Here is a 19,695-nt window from a genome sequence, read left to right as displayed (position 1 = left end):
TCTCTAATATTAGATCAGTGTTGCATCATCACGTGTATAAAAGAATCCCCTGCTGCTCTCTGTCTGCATTCCTGTTCAGCAGCAGTATGACATACACTCATTTCTCCAAAAAAGAAAGGTATAATTATTGCTCTTGATAGAGAGGGCTTTTCTGGTTGAAATACATCTGCAGAAGTTGGTTGTAACCAATCTACTGTGTTGAGGTTGCTTAAAAAGAAACAAAACCTATGATGTCGAAAGAAAATGGACTGAAACAGAAATATTTGTTTGCTGCTGGTACCTTTGTTTCTGTCCTATTTCATAATGCCAATTCTTGAAATAGGCCTCTGTGGTTGGGCATATTCATAATATAAATTTTAGTAGTTTACACCAACACCAACCTTGCGTTGAAATAATAAAACAAAAAACAAAATTAATAGTTTAATAACTGGTATTACTAATTTACAATAAATTACTATTCACAATAAGTATATGAAAAGAAAAGAAAAAGAATACCATAAAATATCCGGGTCTAACCGAGCGAATAGCCCGTGTATTACGGGATCATCAGACACGCTGTGTGCAGCTGCCAGGACGTAAGTTGCACACAGTGTTGTCATAAGTGAAAGATCCCATTCCAAAAGAAAGTGTAACTGGGGTCGTTTATAGCATAAAGTGCCCGGATTGTGGGGGGAACTAAATGGTGTTTAAAGGATCGTCTGGGGGAGCACACGAAGGCGATAAGGAATGCAGATTATGTGTCAAATCTCCCCGGACGAAGCTACTATCATCGACCGGGCACATAGGTTTTGGGACCGCAAGTGGCTCAAGAGCTTGCGGATTAGTTCCATTGGGAACAAAATTAATACAGATAGGGGTATGCGGATTCATCCCCTCTTTGCGACAGTGATTCTTAGAGGGGATGAACGATTTTACCTGACGCGCTCCCGAGCCACTTCCGGTTCTGTTACGCATGAGAACAATGCACGTGTTATTGAATCACATGACATGTGCCATGAACCTGCAGGTTTTTAAGCTTGCACTGTAAAAATAAAGCGTACTGTTGAGAAAGAAGGCAGAAGCCTTCAAAGGTTTCAGATTTTAGCATTTTTAATTCTGTATATTTTATTGTATTTTATGGTATTCTTTTTCTTTTCTTTTCTTTTTATATACTTATTGTAAATAGTAATTTATTGTAAATTAGTAATACCAGCTATTAAACTATTAATTTTGTTTTTTGTTTTATTATTTCAATGCAAGGTTGGTGTAAACTACTAAAATTTATATTCATAATGCCAATTTCAAACATTGGTCACAATGAAAATGCATTCATATGGCCTGCAATGTATTTCAGAGATAATTTGTCTAATAGAGTAAATAATGTCTAAATAAATTCCTTAATTTATTTTCTTATCAATAAAATGCATAATCGTTTTACATCGGTATATAACAAATTTTGAGGGCACAGTGGCAATTATTTCAATTATAATGCTTGTTTTGCAAGAAAATTTAAAGTGATGCATTTATGTGACCAGCACCACTGTGTATGTATTTATTTATTATTTTTCCCCCCCAGAGAATTTCCTTAGTGAGTAGTTTTGCAGCTTCATTGTTTATTGGTAAATATGCTCCCATAGACATCAGTGATGGTTCTGGAATGAATTTATTAGATATCAGAACAAAGAACTGGTCAGATGAATGCTTAAAGGTAAGATACATTTTTATTCTATATTAGGAATAACTGCTTTTCATAAGAGACAATGGAGAGATTAAAAAGTCTTAATGTAAAAGTAGAATATAAGTGTTTATATCAAACTTTTTGGTTTCCCTGATCAACATAGTTATGTATTAGTCCTCTATGATGGTATATCAGTTTTACAAAAAGAGGATGAGGAGTAAAAAGTTTTGTTTGAATTCCATGAGCAACCAGAGGAATTTCTTGAAGTCCTCTGTCACAGTATTGTGGGTTTGGCATTTTTTAGTTGCTTGAAGATGTCTTGGTTTTGAGGCTGGAAGAATTCTTAAAGGCCTCTTCAATTTTTCCCATAATTAGTCAATTGCAGGCAGAGGAGTAGGATTCCTCCTACAAGTTAGTTCATATTTTTCAGTCCTTGAACATACCTGTGCAAACACACATACAATGCAATGTAGCTGTAAATGCTAATACATACACAGTTTAGAGTTTGAAGAATCAGGTAGATGCCTTCGAAGGAATTAAAGTGGGGGGCCCCATCGAGCTCCCAGCTGCCCAACTCAATACCAGAGCTCACTCTTGTGCACCAGGCAACACTGGCAATCTTCAGGGCAGAATGCGCTGGTCCCACAGGAGCTAGTTATCATCAGCAACTCAATTGTCAGTGAAATGAGAAATATGTTATGCAAAAAGTATAGGTGGAATAGGACCAGGGTATGTCTGCCAGGGGCAAAAGTTGATAGTGTTGTAGAGCAGTTATCATCTTTTAAGGACACAAAAGGTGATATCGTTGTACATGTTGGCACTAATGACATTAAGTGTAGGAGATTTGCAGATTTACTTAACAAGTACAGGTCAATGTTGAAAAAAAGTTGAGTTAGGGTTAAATATGAAAGAGTCTGCAATTCTGCCCAGACACGATAGGAGGGATAATATGATGAGAGCCTTGTCGATGAATTCGGCCCTCAAAAGATTGTGCTCAAGGGGTAGAATTTTTTTCAGCGAGGTCTGTGCTTGTTAACAGGAGAGATTGCTTCTACAGGAATTGGATACACTTAAATAGAAAGGGTGCAAGAATATTTGCCGATGCTATTGAGGCAATGTTAGGTGGGTCAGAGAACTGCTAGCTTGGGGGGATTCACAGACTAATAGATTAACGGTAGCTGCAGGCAGAGGTGAAAATGATTCTTGCACTGCTTCTATTGGAATTAGAAGCACCCCAGAAAGCAAGTTGTTGGGGATTTCAGGTGGTCATGAAACAAGTAAATACATGGACTGTGTTAGAGTAACTAAGAGTAAGAACAGCTGCATGTATACTTGCATGTACACCAATGCTAGAAGTCATGTACACCAACTACGAGTATAGTAAATAAATTTGATGAATTTGAACTGCTGGTCAAGACACCAAAGGCAGATATTGTTGGGATATCAGAGACATGGTATCATACAGATACTAGGAATGTAGAATTGGAATTTGGGCAGTACAATGTGTACAGAAAGGATAGACAGGATAGGAAGGGAGGAGGGGTATGCTGTTAGTTAAGAAACACATAAAATCTAAGGAAGTGCATCCAGTTGACTAGATGGACAGTGCAATTTTGAGTCAGTTTGGTGTGACATAAGCACTAGGAAGACAAAAATGAGGATAGGAGTTTGTTATAGGCCTAATGACTGATGAGTACAATGAACAATTATTAGCGTTAATTACCTGTTGTGAAGTGGCCTGCTTATTTTTAGTGTACCTGTGTGATTCAGAACTTCAGTTCTCAAATCAAAACTTTCCTTTGTGCCATGTTACATGCCACATTATTTTCAGTTCATGTAATGTTGTGCCATGTTACATGAACTGAATGCTCTCCTGAAATTTGATATACTGTTTATTCGAACAGCTTTTGATCAGCATTATCCCCTCCTCCCCATTATTGCCTATCCTTTCTATGTATATCATATGCTGTAAAATGAAACTCATCATCCCCTCTATCAGGGTGACGACAAATCTCAGTTGCCTATTATATTAGCATCTACAGACCTAGGGCGCCTCCATAGCCAGGTGGGAAGAAGCAGCAGTGCGTAGCACACGCTTCTTGGTTAGACCGGGGTTCGAGCCTGTCACCACCAAATATGGAGAATGCGGAAAGGTCAGGGAATACCCCGGAGCAATATGGCCTAAGTTGCTAATGCTCCTAAAAACCAAAACAACAACATCTACAGACCTAACCAGTGGCTGAGAATTCATATATTTTGACAGTATTTCTAACATTACTACATAAGCAGTTGAAACTTTGTATTTGCATGTTATTCACTCCCTACTTTCCTTCACTAGCTATAATATTTTTTGCATTTTGCATTATAATCTTGGACTCTGGAAGCCTCTGCTTCGAATCCTCGTGGAGAGTGCACGTGTAACCATGTACTTTCATGCCACTAACCAATTTCATATATCTCATTCCTCCTCACCCTCCCCCACTAGCAGTTACAATAGCACTGGCAAGGAATTTTGTGCCTCCTGGGTTCAAATATTCTCTTATCCCTGCAAAATAAATTTCATTTACCAACAAAGACTAACCCCATTGATAAAATCTCCCTCAAACCAGACCTAATTGACAACTTTCATACATAAAATTCTTCCTATTATGTTTTGGCAGGATAAGAATTTTTATGAAGAATAAAATTATGGAAGAATAATTTTAGCATTAGCATTAGTAGAGGCATATCATGCAAAAAAGCAAGCTTATGCAGCATCAGCCAAAAAAAAAAAAAAAACCCTTCCATTTCACCCCTCCGTTTGTTCGAAATACCTGTCCAGCTGAGCCTTAAATTTATTTAGCCTATCAACTTCCACAACAAGGGATGGAAGTCTGTTCCACCAACCAACTACCCGCTGGCTAAAGGCAAATTTCCGCACATCTATCCTACATCTGTCTTTCCTCAATTTGAATTTATGCCCTCTCAGGTGATTATTCTGAGCAAGAGGCAGTATCCGATCAGCATTGAGCATGCTCAAACCATTCAAGGCTTTGTACACCTCTATCAGATCCCCTCGCCGGTGCCTAGTCTCCAGACACTGTAATTTGCAATGGTTATTTGCAATTATTTTGCAATTTGTCCTAACTCATAACATTTTTTCTGTATGACCCTGTACATTTCAACCAAATCCTCAATTTCTGTGTTATTAATAATAATGTAATTAATATTAAACCCCCGCTATTCGCGGGGGTTACGTTCCTGAGAAATGCCGTGAATACTGAGTTATGGCTCCCATAGTAATATAGGGGTTCCGTTCCAAAGTATGAAATATATAAGAAAAACTAGTCTAAAATTTTGTCTATGTATGTATTATATTATTATATGTACCTTCATAATATGACCATGTATATAGACAATACATAGTTAAATGCAAGCATATGGTATCGAAATGAAAATAAGAAACAATTTAATATTAAATGTAATATTTATTAGAAATTTCAAACAAATCTTTCAAACCAGCGCCTTTGCTAGCAAAAAAAACTTATCCCGCCAGTGCTATCACCAGTTTCGCTAAAGTGTTGATAAAGGAGTTTTGCCTTTTCACGACTAATGAGTGAACTTAACGGACTTTTATTTTTGAGTTCGGTCTTCTATCCACGGATTTAAAGCTTTTTCCATTTTTTCTAATTAACATCACGAGTTACAGAGCAAATTTTTGAAGCAATTAGCGCATTTTCACGGACACTATGGCAGATTTTTTCTTCCGATTTCTTGATTGATCGTACCGTTGACTCACTGATTTTATCATGTTTTGCCACTGAGGAGACACTTTCACCATTAGAAATTTTGTCTAATAACTCAATTTTATTCGCTAATGTCATCACCTACTTTGATATTTTGTCTCTTGTTATTCGTAGCCATATTTTTGTATGGGTTAGAAAGAAAGTGAATAAAGTCACTTTCTTTCGTTAACACACTCGAAAAAGTGTGTTTTACACTGCAAAATGGTAGATTTATCACTTTTGTAAGCATATCAATTTATAAATTGATAAATTTATTCAATTTATAAGCATATAAATTAAAAGCAAACGACGAAACCTTCCGTGACAAGCACATAACACATATTGAACAAGGATTAGCGAGAAACATCCAAGCTTGCGATTTTGTCACCCCTCTCCCCCCCCACCCACTGAGCGCTGTTTTGACCAGGAAAGAATTTTTGCCACGCCCATGTTTTTTTATGGCAAAAAATATTCACGGCACTTTAAAATTCACATTTTTTTAGCTTTCATTTTATATTAAATTAGAAACTGCAAATACAGATACCGCGAATAGCGGGGGTTTACTGTATTTATAATTATTATAATTTAATTAACCTTTAATAATGTAATACTGTGAGAATTGAAGTATAGTATGAGGATCGTAGAAAGATGTTCAGCAAAAACCAAATAATTTAACGGGAACATGATACTGGTATACCCAGGAGTGGGGGGAGAATTTTTAATGAGCTTGATCCAATAGGTACATTACACAACAGTTTCATATTTTGTATGAAATATACCATTGTGCAATGTACCTTTCATGAGATACGTATAACATATCTCATGAAAGAAGGGCACATAAAATAACCATTGCATAGTAGGATTGTGTTTTTATCACTGCCTAGGAAGAATAAATAAATTAAAAAAGTTTCTATAATAGTCCGAGATAGTCACTAGTGGGAAGAGGAGTTCATTACTTAATTGTTATGATAGTCTGACAACAACATTTATTTAACAGTGGACTGTGCAGGTTTTATGGCAATGTGGATTTAAGCCAGTACATTTCCATGCTGTGAGCACATACCACATGATCACAAATGTAGGAAAAATACTGGTTTTTTTTTTTTTTTTTCAGCTTATAAAAATTAATAAAATAAATATATTTGAAAGAAATTTGTATATTAGGCATCTTACTGAATTCACTAATAATTATTACAGCATGTGCTTAAATTAGTGGCTAATTATATTATCAAGGTATTTTATTTATTAGGTTAACCTTGGAATGAACTGATTAACTTTTATTCCAATTCCTTGAAATATTTTGCACATTATCTGAACCATTCCTGAAGAAATAATTTTACTTCATTGTTTTAGGCTTGTGCACCTGACTTAAAAGAAAAGCTTGGACTTCCAGTTCTATCCACTGAAATCTTGGTAATGCTATGTATATTTAGACATATTTTTTCTGTTAAATTCATTTTAAATATATAAATCAAATGTTAATTGATATTAAGAAAGAGTGCCGTAATGTATTTGCTCAGATATACATAGGCTACTTCCATTATCTGGTATTTTTCTCATTCATTCCAGCCTCCTCATATCATTGTATAGTGTATATTTTAAACATGTGTTTTTAAAAATATATTTTAAACAATAATGGACCCAACACTGAACCCTGAGTGGAGTCTGTCAGAGTTCAGTGTTGGGTCCATTATTGTTTTCTGTATTTATAAATAATATTGATGATGGTATATCAAGCTTAATGTCCAAGTTTGCAGACAATACAAAGGTTGGCAGGGTTGTTAAGGACACTACTGATTCTATGCTGCTGCAACAGGATTTGGAAAGGTTGAGCAGATGGGCTGAGAGGTGGCAAATGACGTTTAATATTAACAAATGTAAAGTACTACATATGGGAAACAGCAACCCTAGAGCAACGTATCAATTCTGTGGTACTACACTGACAGTGGTAGAGAATGAAAAGGACCTGGGGATAATTGTGCAGGCAGATATGAAGTTCTCTGAGCAGTGCAGATGGGCTGCAAGAGTAGCTCATGGTGTCTTATCAATGATATACAGGAATTTTTCTAGCAGGGATAAGGAGGTGATTATTCCCTTGTATAAGGCAATGGTCAGACCACATCTTGAGTACTGTATACAGGTCTGGAGGCCTCATTTTAAGAAGGATGTAGAGCTGTTGGAACGAGTACAGAGAAGAGCAACAAGATTAGTGAATAGAACAAAGAATTGCTCTTACGAAGAAAGGCCTAAGTTTTGCAAATTACAGTGTCTGGAGACTAGGCACCTGCGAGGTGATCTGATTGAGGTGTATAAAGCCTTGAATGGTTTGAGCATGCTCAATGCTGATGGGATTCTGCCTCTTGCTCAGAATAATCACCTTGCGAGGGCATAAATTCAAATTGAGGAAAGACAGATGTGCGGAAATTTGCCTTTAGCCAGCGGGTAGTTGGTTAGTGGAACAGACTTCCATCCCTTGTTGTGGAAGTTGATAGCCTAAATAAATTTAAGGCTCAGCTGGACAGGTATTTCGAACGAACGGAGGGGTGAAATGGAAGTCGTGTTTTTTTTTTTTTTTTTTTTGGCTGATGCTGCATAAACTTGCTTTCTTGCATCATATGCTTCTACTAATGCTAATGGTGAAAACAGCTGTAGATGTGCAGAAGTTCGCCTTTAGCCAATGGGTAGTTGATTGCTAGAACAGGCTTCCATTTGTTGTTGTGGAAGTTGATAACTTAAATAAATTTAAAGCTGATCTAGACAAATTTGGAGTGACCGTGTGAAATGGGAAAGATTTTTGTTTTTTTTTCCCCTTGTGACCGATGCTGTTATAATCTTGCTTTCTTGCATCATATACTTCAACTAATGCTAATGCTAACCCCACTTATGGGGTTTATAATGTGTACCACCAACTTTATCTTAATTTATTGTGTATTGTAACCTAATTTGTTTTTTCAATGTATGAACCACATGGAAATTACTGTTGTAATGTTTTTGCTGTGTTATATAAGTTGCTCTGGCTTTTTTAATGTATCCTTTAGCATTAGTAAAGGCATATGATACAATAAAGCAATCTTATATAGCCTCAGCCAAAAAAAAAAAAAAAAAAAAAAATCTTCTAATTTCACCCATCCATTTGCTCCAAATGTTTGTCTAGTTCTCCCTTGAATCTATTTAAGCTATCAACTTCTACAATGACAGATAGAAGTTTGTTCCATCAATCAACCACACTCTGTCTAAGGGCAAATTTCCACATATCTATCCTACAACTGTCTTTCCTCAGTTTGAATTTATGCCCTCTTAGGCGATTATTCTGTGCAAGAGAAATAATCCCATCAGCACTGAGCATGCTCAAACCATTCAAGGCTTTATATACCAGGAGGCTAGCCTCCAGACACTGTAATTTGCAAAACTTAAGCCTTTCTTCATAAGAGCAACCCTTTGTTCCATTCACTAATCTTGTTGCCGTTCTCTGTACTTGTTCCGGCAGCTCTACATCCTTCCTAAAATGAGGCCTCCAGCTTGTATCGGTACTCAAGGGTGGCTTGACCATTGCTTTATACAAGGGGATAATCACCTCCTTATCCATGCTAGAAAAATTCCTGTATATCATTAACAAGACACTATGAGCTATTCTTGCAGACCATCTGCCCTGCTCAGAAAACTTCATATCTGCGTTCACAATTATTCCCAGGTACTTTTCATTCTCTACCACTGTCATTGGTAGAGAATGAAATACGTTAATCTGGAGGTTACTGCTTACCATGTGCAGTACTTTTTATTTGTCAATGTTCAACTTCAGTTTCCACCTCTTAGCCCAACTGCTAAACTTTTCCAGATCCTGTTGCAGCAGCATACTGTCATTAGTGTCATTATCAACCCTACCAACCTTCATATCATCTGAAAACTTGGACATTAAGCTGATATACCATCATCAGTATTATTAATAAATACAAAAAACAGCAATGGACCCAGCACTGAACCCTCAGAGACTCCACTAATAACATTAGTCCACGAAGAGCAGTGTCCATTGATTACCACTCTCTGTCTTCTCCCACTCAACCATCCCTTTATCCATAGCAGCAGTTTGCCTCCAATGCCACACTGCTTCAATTTTTCAGCAGTATCAAAAGCCTTTCTAAAATCCAAATATATGATATCAGTTATTCCCTGTATCCAGTTCCTTTGTATTCACATCATAGGTTTTTTTTTTTTTTTTTTTTTGTTAGTTGTTGGCACATCGGCTTCTGTAGCCATAATGGCACCTCCCAAAGTTTTTTAATTTTACTCTGATCCAAATCCAAGCCCAGGGCAGGATTCAAACCCACCTGGCTAGCCTGGTCGGCCCACATCATAGTGTCCAATCAAATTGGTCAGACAAGACTTCCACTTAACAAAACCATGCTGTGTCCAAGCTATAACTGAAGCCTTGTTGTTGTTGTTATTTGTATTTTTTAGGAGCATTAGCAACTAAGGCCATATTGCTCCGGGGATATGTGGTGATCATTCCCTGACCTTTCCGCATCCTCCATATTTGGTGGTCACGGACTCGAACCCCGGTCTAATCAAGAAGCGTGTGCTACGCACTGCTGCTCCTGCCCACCTGGCTACGGAGGCACCCTGAAGCCTTGTCTAGATGATCCTGCAGTGCTTCTTTAAACAGTGCCTCCATTAATTTCCCTGGAACAGAAGTTAAACTAACAGGTCTGTAGATACTTGTGCCACCCTTTGATCTGCCTTTGTGAATTGAAGTCACATTTGGACATCTCCAGTTCATGGGTCCCTCCCACGGCTTACAATACTGGTCAAAATCTTAATACCGATATTTTGGTATTTTTAATTTATGAAACTGGAATACTGGTATTAATATCTGTATTCCAAAAACAAATGTTTTTCTCAATAAATTTTGATGACAATTAGGTGCAATAAAGTAAGGAAAAAAACAAGTACCGCAATTACTTGAATTCATGTTTTAAAGAAACTTTTATTGCAATAATAAATATTCTTAAAAAATCATTAAAATACAGTTATTCTAAAAACAAAAAAATGCATATTGTTACTGCAAAGTTTTGTTATGTTTAAACATCCACACTACCTGTCTGAATAAAGTGAGCTCTTAAGAAACATAAGCAATCAATAGTATGATCGTTTAAATGGATATAATTTTGGTACATACAGTATTTGATTAGCATCAGAAAATGCCCTTTCGGATTTTATTCTGGTACTGAGATAATCGTAGACGATCTCAGTCCATATTTTCTAGGCTTTGAACTTTTTTATCAAAAATAGTTAAAAGTATTTCATTAATTTCCGACTCGAGTTCATCTTTTAAAATCTCATTGGAGTCAGGCAATTTTTTTTTATTTTGGAAAGAATTTGCAGAACACTGATGTTCTGTTCCACGTTGGTCTTCCCTGGTTGAATTATGTTCATCATTTTCTGAAGGAGAAAGACATTTTATTAAGCAAAGTATAATTTTCACTATAGTATCTTTACTGAGTCTGGGAGAGAGCAAAGAGTGGGGATAAGGAATAAAGAAGAGAGCAAAGAGTGCAGTTCAGAATTATATAAATGCAAAGGATAAATCAGATTGAACCCTTATGTAATGGACGTGGGATAGTATTAGATAACATAGCTGAAGTTGCAGATGAACTCAAGAGTTAGTTTGCATCGATATTTACATAAAAAAAAACCCTTTGTGTCATTGAGATATTATGGAAGTGAAGCTGAAAAAACTATAATTAATGATGTTGAAATTTCAAATGATTATTTAATGAGAACTTTCGCACCTACAGGCAAGTAAGGCTCCTGTGGTTGATGGCATATACCCTATAATCTTAAAGGAAGTGGCAAGTGAGTGCATTGAACCATTAAGGCTAGTGGGAGCATCACTGGACAGGAGAAATTTTGTTAGGTTGATTTAAATTGGAACATAAAGGCGGTTCTACATAAACGGAAAATTACCGACTCGGTCTAACTTCAGTAGTAGGGAAAATCATGGAGGCAATAATTAAGGGTGGAATTTGGGATAATTTCGATGGAAATGGAATTCTGTAGGATACACAGCATGGTTTTGTAAAGGGAAATCATGTTTAACCAATATGGTTAGCCATTTTGATAGGTTACTCATGAGCTGGATTTGGGGGAATAATTTTGACATTATTTGGATTTCGGCAAAGCATTTGACTCAGTCCCACATGGGTGGTTACTTTATAAGTTGGAGCAGGCTGGAATCATAGGGAAAATCCTTAGATGGATAGCACGATGGCTTGAGGGCACCAGGCAGAGGGTTGTGATAAATGGTTATTCCTCAGATTGGGTTAAAGTAAGAAGTGGGGTTCCTCAAGGATCAGTATTAGGACCACTGTTGTTTTTTTTTGATTATCTTAAATGATATCTATGAAAGGATGGAGGGCGTGAGGTCTAAACTCGCAGATGATGTAAAGATCGGTGGAGTAGTTAATGATCCAGAGTGAACTTCAGAGTGACCTAGATAGACTTCCGGGATGGTTAGAAAAGTGGCAGCTATGCTTTAATTCTACAAAATGCAAGGTCTTACACCTGGGGAACAGCAACCACAAAATAACTTATACACTTGGTGGAGTTGAACTAAGGTCAGTAGTGGAGGTACGGAACTTGGGAGTTATGATATGGTCAGACATGAAATTGTTCGAGAATTGTGGACAGGTTGCAGTGTTGCATGATGTCATAATAACATAAAGGTGATTTTATAACCTTTATGTGATTAAATTATAAACAATTATTTTTTTTTTAAATTAGTACTGAAAAACCAGTATTTTTTTGTATCAATACCAGGAAAAAAAGGACCGAGATCCTGGTATTCATGATGCTGGGATCCCGGTATTGTAAGCCCTAGTACCTCCCCTGAGTCCAAGGAATCTCTCATAATTATGACTAAGGGTTTGCTTACTTCTTTTGCTGTCTCCTTTAATATAACTGGATAGATCCCATCCATCCCAGCTGCCTTTCTTGTGTTTATCTTCAATAAAATTTTTCCTCCACTTTGCTCTGTTATTACAAAATCATCTAGCTCACTGCCAGTTTAATTCGCCTCTGACATTCCCCTTCCTGATTGGATTTATTTTATGAATTTCAGCAATACATTTGCACTTGCATGCATTTTCCATTATATAAGCAACCCTTCTGCCCTCCTCTTTTAAGAAAGAGGAACACAGGAGGGAAATGTTTCAATACTAACAGAATATTTTGAACTTTAATTAAATTATGCCATTATGTTGATTTTAGTAGGGAGATAATTATTATCATCTATGGTTTTTCCCGAAAAAAAAAAATGCAACATCAGCAATGGTGTGCATTTATTGGTGCTAGATAAAGATTACAAAATGTATAAATTAATTTTTTGTTCTTAAAGTTTCAGAGTGGGAGTAAATATGTCGATATCTTATTGCATACTTTAAATTAGCATGATTCCTCGAAAACGTAAGTTTTATATCAGGCAGGTATATAATAGCCAAATTCACCATATTAGCTCTTGGTTGAAAATATTTAATTAGACCAAACTTTTGTCTTCACACCAGAGACAATGAATACAATTAATTGTATTTATTGTATTTTATCATATCATATTTGAATATAGGATATTCCATGAACATTTAATTTATTTAATCTGTTCATAGCCTTAAGTGCATCAGAAAGATCTCATGTGCCTAGTTTCCAGATGATGCAATTTTCAGAACTGAAGCGTTTCTTCATTTCTGCAAATTTGAACAACTCTGCTGGGGAAACATGGCATATTGGTTAACTTATATGCCAAAAAAGTTCCGTGATTTCTATATTTTACTTAGAACACTTCCATGCGCAACATATATCCTTAGATATTTTCAGGCTGTGTTAAATCATTTAGAAGTGGTTCTTATTATTTCTGAAGATGGCAGCATGTAGAATAACATAATTACAATGTGAAATATACTGTGTGAAGGGCATTGTTCATTTTACACAAGAGTGCAAATGGTATAAGAGAAAACACAAGCTATGTAGAGAATCATTTCAGGATTTTTATCACTAAAAGAATTTAGGGATAAATAGCCTTACATGATTCTCTACATAGTCTTGGTTCTTAAAAAAACTCTTAACATGTGGTGCACAAAAGCAGAAATGAAAACATGGTATTAATATACAGTGGCATATTGAAATTGATGCCTATAAAACATTCCATTATACTCATTAGTTCAAGTATGGGGTCACCTTTTGGTCGCTGGGGATGTAACATTAAACACTTATTTGTACTCCCATATAGAACTATATTATGACTATATTGTAAACAAGAATTTCATGCTGTATATAATTCTCTCCGAGATAAAATAGTATATTCTAGGATTTCAAACAATTTAACTTAATATGCTGAAAAAAATTGTTCTTGCTCATTTTTTATTTGGAGGTTATGTTTAAAGATGTCAGCAGTGGCACTACAATATATCAAGAAAATTAATCACAGGGAAATGTACTGATCATTCATTTTTGAAGAAAATAATTTTTTGCATAAGAAATTAAATTTCATTTAAAATTTAAAAGTTGAGCCACACTGAATAATAGTGGAAATATTTTACAGGATTCAATATCATCTTACTTTGTCCATCGTTATGGTTTCTCTCCTGAGTGTAAAGTAGTGGCATTTACTGGAGACAATCCAGGTAAAAAATTAGTAATATGTAATCTTATTCCCCTCCCCCCAAAAACACAAGGTTAAATAGATGATAAAAATGTTACTTTTTCAAAGAATATTTCTGTATGTGCTATTTAAAACAGCATTTTAATTCAAGTGACATTTCAAAGATGCTTACGCATCTTCTTCAGAGCAACTGATGTGCTGTGCTTGAATTTATAAAAATATTGGCTGACTGTGATGTCATCTGAGGATTGTGCATAACAAGTAAGAAATTTAGAAATAATTTAGAAAGTATAATTAATCAGTGCAGCAAAAGATTGCTAACAAGTGGTCTTAGAAATAATATACCAGAAATTTATTGAATTTACAGGCTCCCAACCTTTAAAGTTGGAAATTACTTTTACAATTCTATATTAAAAAAATTAAAGATGTTGGATTGATCTTTTTTGTGCTACTTCAGTATATTTGCAGTCAAAATCCATGGATGAAATTAATACTAAAGTGACAACTTTGTTGTTGGGGGCATATATCTGCCATCTTCTACATAACTTACAAATCTAGAGTGCATTTCTTTATTTGGAAATTAAATTAAAAGTACCTCAATATGATGCTCAGAAGTTTTACTGGATATTGAGGTACCCAGAAAAAATTCATGTCCTATATACTTTACTTTATCCATGCTGTCCCGGTTAGGGGTCAGCAACATGAATTGGAATGCACTGGATTCACCTAGTATGATTGGCACAGTCTTCTGGAGTGAGTCCTAATTCCTGCGTATCTTGCTGCAGTCTGCTCTCGATTGTCATCTTCGACTTGGGACCTGGCAGCTTAGCACCTGCCTGGTAATGTGGGTATATTTGCTATGCTGGACATGCCCCCCACCATCTATGTCTGTTCTCCCTAATCATCAGGTTGATGGGTGCAATTTCCATCTCCTGTCTCACATCTTCATTCTACCTTCTATATCTTAGGCTTATTCCCAGATTCCACCTTAGCATTCTTATTTCTGCTGAGATTAGAGCTTGTTCTTCTTTTCTTCTGACTGCCCAGCACTCTGAGCCATATAACATACATGGCCTTACCACCTGTTTGTAAATTTTTGATTTCAGTTTGGTTGGCATCTTCTTGTCTTTCAAAACACCAGACATTTCCCTCCACTTGGGCCATCCAGATTTTATTTGACTTCGGATGTCCTGTTCGCAGCTGCCATTAGTGTCTAACAGTCACCCAAGGTATTTGTAATTGTTAGTCCTATTAAGCTGTACATTGCCAATACTGAGGGAGCTGTCTTGGTTGTCAAAGCACTCCATGTATTCTGTTTTAACTCTCTAAGTTATTAGAGAGTTAAAGATGTATATTCATTGCATCTCTAAATAATTTTCCAGCTGAGAAAAATGTTTAAAATGAACAAGTATATAATTTCATGAAGATACATAATTATGGTCAATATACTCTGATTTCTAAGTTTTATTAATCTTGCAGCATTTTTAACAAGCTGTGTAATTAAGTAAACAGAGATGAAACAAATATACTGAAGTTTTGCTCTGGGTGGACTGTTTAGAATGAGCGACTAAAGTGATAAGTTGTCATTGCTTATATTCTGGCATTAGATTTGGAACTAACTGCCTGGAATATTCACTACCAGTTATTGATCCCTCTTATCCATACACTGCTGAGTTTTAGTGTTTCTAATCCTTCCACTTTCGTGTTAAGCTGTGGGATAAAAAAGCTCCTCCAAGCTTCTTTCACACACTGGAAGGTTGCTTAAATCCAAGGACTGGGCCATGCTATAATCAGCATGTTGTACCACGCCTTCCCTCATAAATGTATTATGGCACATATCCTATTGGCAGTTGTGAACCAACAACATGACAATGTGGAAGAGCACTGGCTGACTTAAAAAATATACTTCCATTTAGGCTCATCGCTAAAACAAAACAAGACACATTAGTTAATATTGAAAAAAAAAAAAAAAAAAAATTAGGATTTCATTACTGTAGTCCATAATAGCCATTACACATTTTTAACATGCATTGATTGTCTGTAATATGTAGATACCGTTTTATTAATTTTGTGTACTTTATTAACATTTTGATGTTTCATTGCATCTTTTGCTGTTGGACTTCAGCTGGTTGATATTTATTTCCCTCAGGTGTTTTAACTGCTTTGGGCTACTAAAGGATAACTCTTCTATCCTCTATAACTAGTTATGCATGATCAGGTCTCCAGATCTTCTATTCTCAATGTCTTTCAGAATTAGTTTTACCAAGGGATCATTAAAATTAACCTCAATGATTTTAATGATTGATAAGTAATTTTTTTTACTTTTACTTTTATTGTATATTACTATTGCCAACATCATTTCTTTTATATATATAAATTGTAATGGTTTTAAAATAATTATTTGTTTTTTGGTATAGCTGAAATATGGAGCCTAAAGTTGTGCACTTGCTCCTAGATCTGTGTACAGTTAATGCATTATGAAAAATGAATGGTGATTTGAACTTTGAAACAGCACCATGATATTCCTTTTTTAATTATTGCAGCTTCACTAGCAGGAATGAAATTGCAGCATGGAGATATTGCAATCAGTCTAGGTACAAGTGATACAGTATTCTTATGGCTTACAGAACCAAAACCTGCTTTGGAAGGGCATATACTTTGTAATCCTATTGATTGTAAATCTTATATGGCAATGTTGTGGTAAGTATTGTAACTAATTCTGTGAGATGCTTATGATTTGTATGTTTCTTTGAAATATTAAGTTTTCAGTTTGCCTGTTCAGAAAACTTCATATCTTCCTGTATTGTAACCCTCAGATCCCTTTCCTCCTCCTGTTTTCATTTCAACCCCACCAAGTGTATAATTTATTTGAGGGTTGCTATTCCCTCAAGTGTTAAGACCTTGCATTTAGCAGCATTAAAACATACCTGCCATTTCTTTATCTTTGAAGTCTGTTCAAGTCATCCTGAAGAAGTGCTGCTTGGCATTGATCATTAACGACTCTGCCAATCTTTACATCATCTGCAAATTTTGGCATCATGCCTTCTATCCCTTCATTAATGTCATTTACAAAATTGAGAAACAACGGGGGTCAGATGACCGATCCTTGAGGGACCTCACTCCTGATGTTACACCAATCAGAAGAATATCCATTAAGCACAAACCTCTGCCTTCTGCCCTACAGCCACCCAGCAATCCATCTTAGAATTTTACCAGTAATCCCAACATGTTCAAGTTTATACAGCAATCTCTCATGAAGGACCGAGTGAAATGGTTTGCTAAAATCTAAATAAACTATGTCAAAATTTTTCCTTAAATCCAGCTCATGAGTAACTGTGTCAAAGTAGCCTACTAAATTAGTTAAACATGATTTTCCCTCAACAAAGCCATGTTGTATGTTCTTCAGAATACCATATCTATCTAAATGTCCCTGTATTGCACTCTTGATCATTGCCTCTAAGGTTTTTCGTACCACTGAAGGCAGCCTAACCAGTCTGTAATTACCAACTTCACTCTTAGAACCGCTTTTACGTATTGGTAATACTTTGGAACTTCTCCAATCCAAAGGAATCCCCCCCCCCACACACAAAGTCCAATGATGCCCTCATAATTAACTTCAGTGGTTCAATACACCCCCTTATGCTCTCCCCCAAAACTACAGGGTATATGTCATCAACTCCAGGAGCCTTACTTGCCTTTATGCTAAAAGTTTTTCTAATAAACAATCATCTGTAATTACAACATCGCTAATTTTATATGGCTCAGCCTCACTTGCACATCCTCTTCTCAGCATGAAGTAAAGATTTTCAGATTTACTTTTCATCAGTAAAGACTGATGCTGATGAAATGCTGTTTATTGTCTTAGTTTCTTCAATGGGGTAAAGATATTGCTGACTCTGAGGATCATTTTTAAATAAGCTAACAAATAAAAAAAGAGGGGGGAAGAAAGGCCAACAATTAGTTAAAAGCCAATGCTTATCTTACATATATTAGTGAGTTTAATTTGTTAAATTAAACTTGAATAAACAAAATCATGAAATTGTTTCCTCCTAAGTTCTTTCTCTAAGGACCAGATATCATACTAAAAGTCTAATTGTCAACTTCATTAGACTATATTAGCCCCTAAAACAAAATTTGATTCAGTAAAACACAAATCAATGTTATCTTCACCCACTTATAGTGCATGCATCCCCAGTTTTGGGTATTAGCTGTCAGTGTTAAAACAGAATTTAATGATCTACCATTTGACCCTGGATAATAGGGTGTATAATTTTTAAGTTTAAGTACAATTGCAAAAATTTTGATAGACTAATTGGCTTGCTTTTAATTTACAAATTAGACTTTCCTCCACTATTTTTTTTCCCTCCATATTATTGCAATAGACATTGAGGAAGGAGTGTTTACTATGACTTCAGTTAATAGCCATTATACAAAGTGGATTTGTGTGATGCCTGAAATCCACTTTGATCTAAGCCTGTTATCATTTGTTTTTAGACTTAATCTCTCATTTTGAATTTGATTCAAGATTTTGTCTTATATCCTCATTTGCCTTGCCATTGATCAATTTCTTAATTTTGTGCTCAGCTCAAAAGGTTTAACTTAGCCATTTATAACACAGTTTTAATCTTTTGCTCAAAATGAATTTAACTAGCTTCCTTCTTTATTATTCATTAAAGATTTGTGCTAGATACATAAAACTGACAACTTTTTTTTCCCCAAATTGACTACTTAGTCTACATAAATTTGTAATGAAACTGGGGACAAATTAAATTTCATTTGTTATAAAATTGAGAGAATATTAAATTCTTTCTGCTGCTATTTAAGAACACAATATTATCCACGTTGATTGTTATATCTCACATTCTTTTATTAAATATTATATAAAAATTAAGTAGTGCAGTCCTATCTTATCAAGTTTAACCTAAACCATTTTTTATTATGAATGAAGAATTCTAGTATAGTTTATCTTAGTGCAAGTATTTGATCTGCATTTGCTATTTGGACTGAAATCTGACTGTTCTTCCCCAAGGTTCCATTCAACAATACTATCTCATGTATATTTTAAAGAATAATAAAAGATTACTTCACACTGTGTTGATTTAATGAAAGTTTATTATCAGACTGGCTTGTTTTAAATGGTATATGGTTACACAGGCATGTTCAATGGAAACTACAGAAACACAGGAAGCATGCCAGGAATAACTGCATTAAAATCGAATTACTAAATCAGATGCTTTCAAACTCATATTCCTGTTTTTTTTCATCAGTGACAAACTGAAGAACTGGACACAACTTGACATTGATTGCTCCCCTTGTGGGACTAAACCAGAAGTAAAAAGGGTAGTCCTCACACTAAAGAAGTTAAATTTTATTATTTCCGGTGGCAGGCTTGAATGTTTTGGAATTTGTTGATTTTGTTGTGCTGAATGTGGGGGAGCCCTGTTCCAAGATTCCACTTTTGAAAACTTACTAGGTCATTATTAATCAGAATTTCCTTGGCTTGTTGATGGAATTGGGGAAAGCCAAATGAGCAGTGATTCCAAAAGTCTCCGCAGTGTGCCAATCTCTAGTTAGTGTTGTAATTTCATTGCAATTTTAACAGTCCAGTTTCAACAGAAGGTAGGGCC

At 35.6% G+C, this 19,695-nt stretch overlaps 1 protein-coding gene across 3 annotated transcripts in view; it reads left to right on the top strand.

The window, feature by feature from the left end:
- LOC150084496 (xylulose kinase) overlaps positions 1–19,695 on the top strand; it is a 92,142-nt gene that overhangs the window by 42,611 nt on the left and 29,836 nt on the right. For 2 of the 3 annotated variants that reach the window (XR_016547062.1, XM_090375246.1), the window contains exons 6-9: positions 1,556–1,687; positions 6,775–6,834; positions 14,009–14,090; positions 16,612–16,768. Coding sequence is in view for 2 of the 3 variants with exons in the window: in XM_090375246.1 (XP_090231372.1) it covers positions 1,556–1,687; positions 6,775–6,834; positions 14,009–14,090; positions 16,612–16,768 (431 nt within the window). In the remaining variant the exon portion in view is untranslated. The remainder of the gene's footprint in view (positions 1–1,555; positions 1,688–6,774; positions 6,835–14,008; positions 14,091–16,611; positions 16,769–19,695) is intronic. The other variant, XM_090375247.1, reaches the window with a different exon arrangement.

The sequence above is a fragment of the Mastigoproctus giganteus genome, chromosome 6, assembly GCF_048544385.1.
Source record: "Mastigoproctus giganteus isolate SK-2022 chromosome 6, ASM4854438v1, whole genome shotgun sequence".
Taxonomy (NCBI): Eukaryota; Metazoa; Arthropoda; class Arachnida; order Uropygi; family Thelyphonidae; genus Mastigoproctus; species Mastigoproctus giganteus.
The sequence above is the reverse complement of the archived record's forward strand: the minus strand, read 5'-3'. Positions and strand labels throughout refer to the sequence as shown.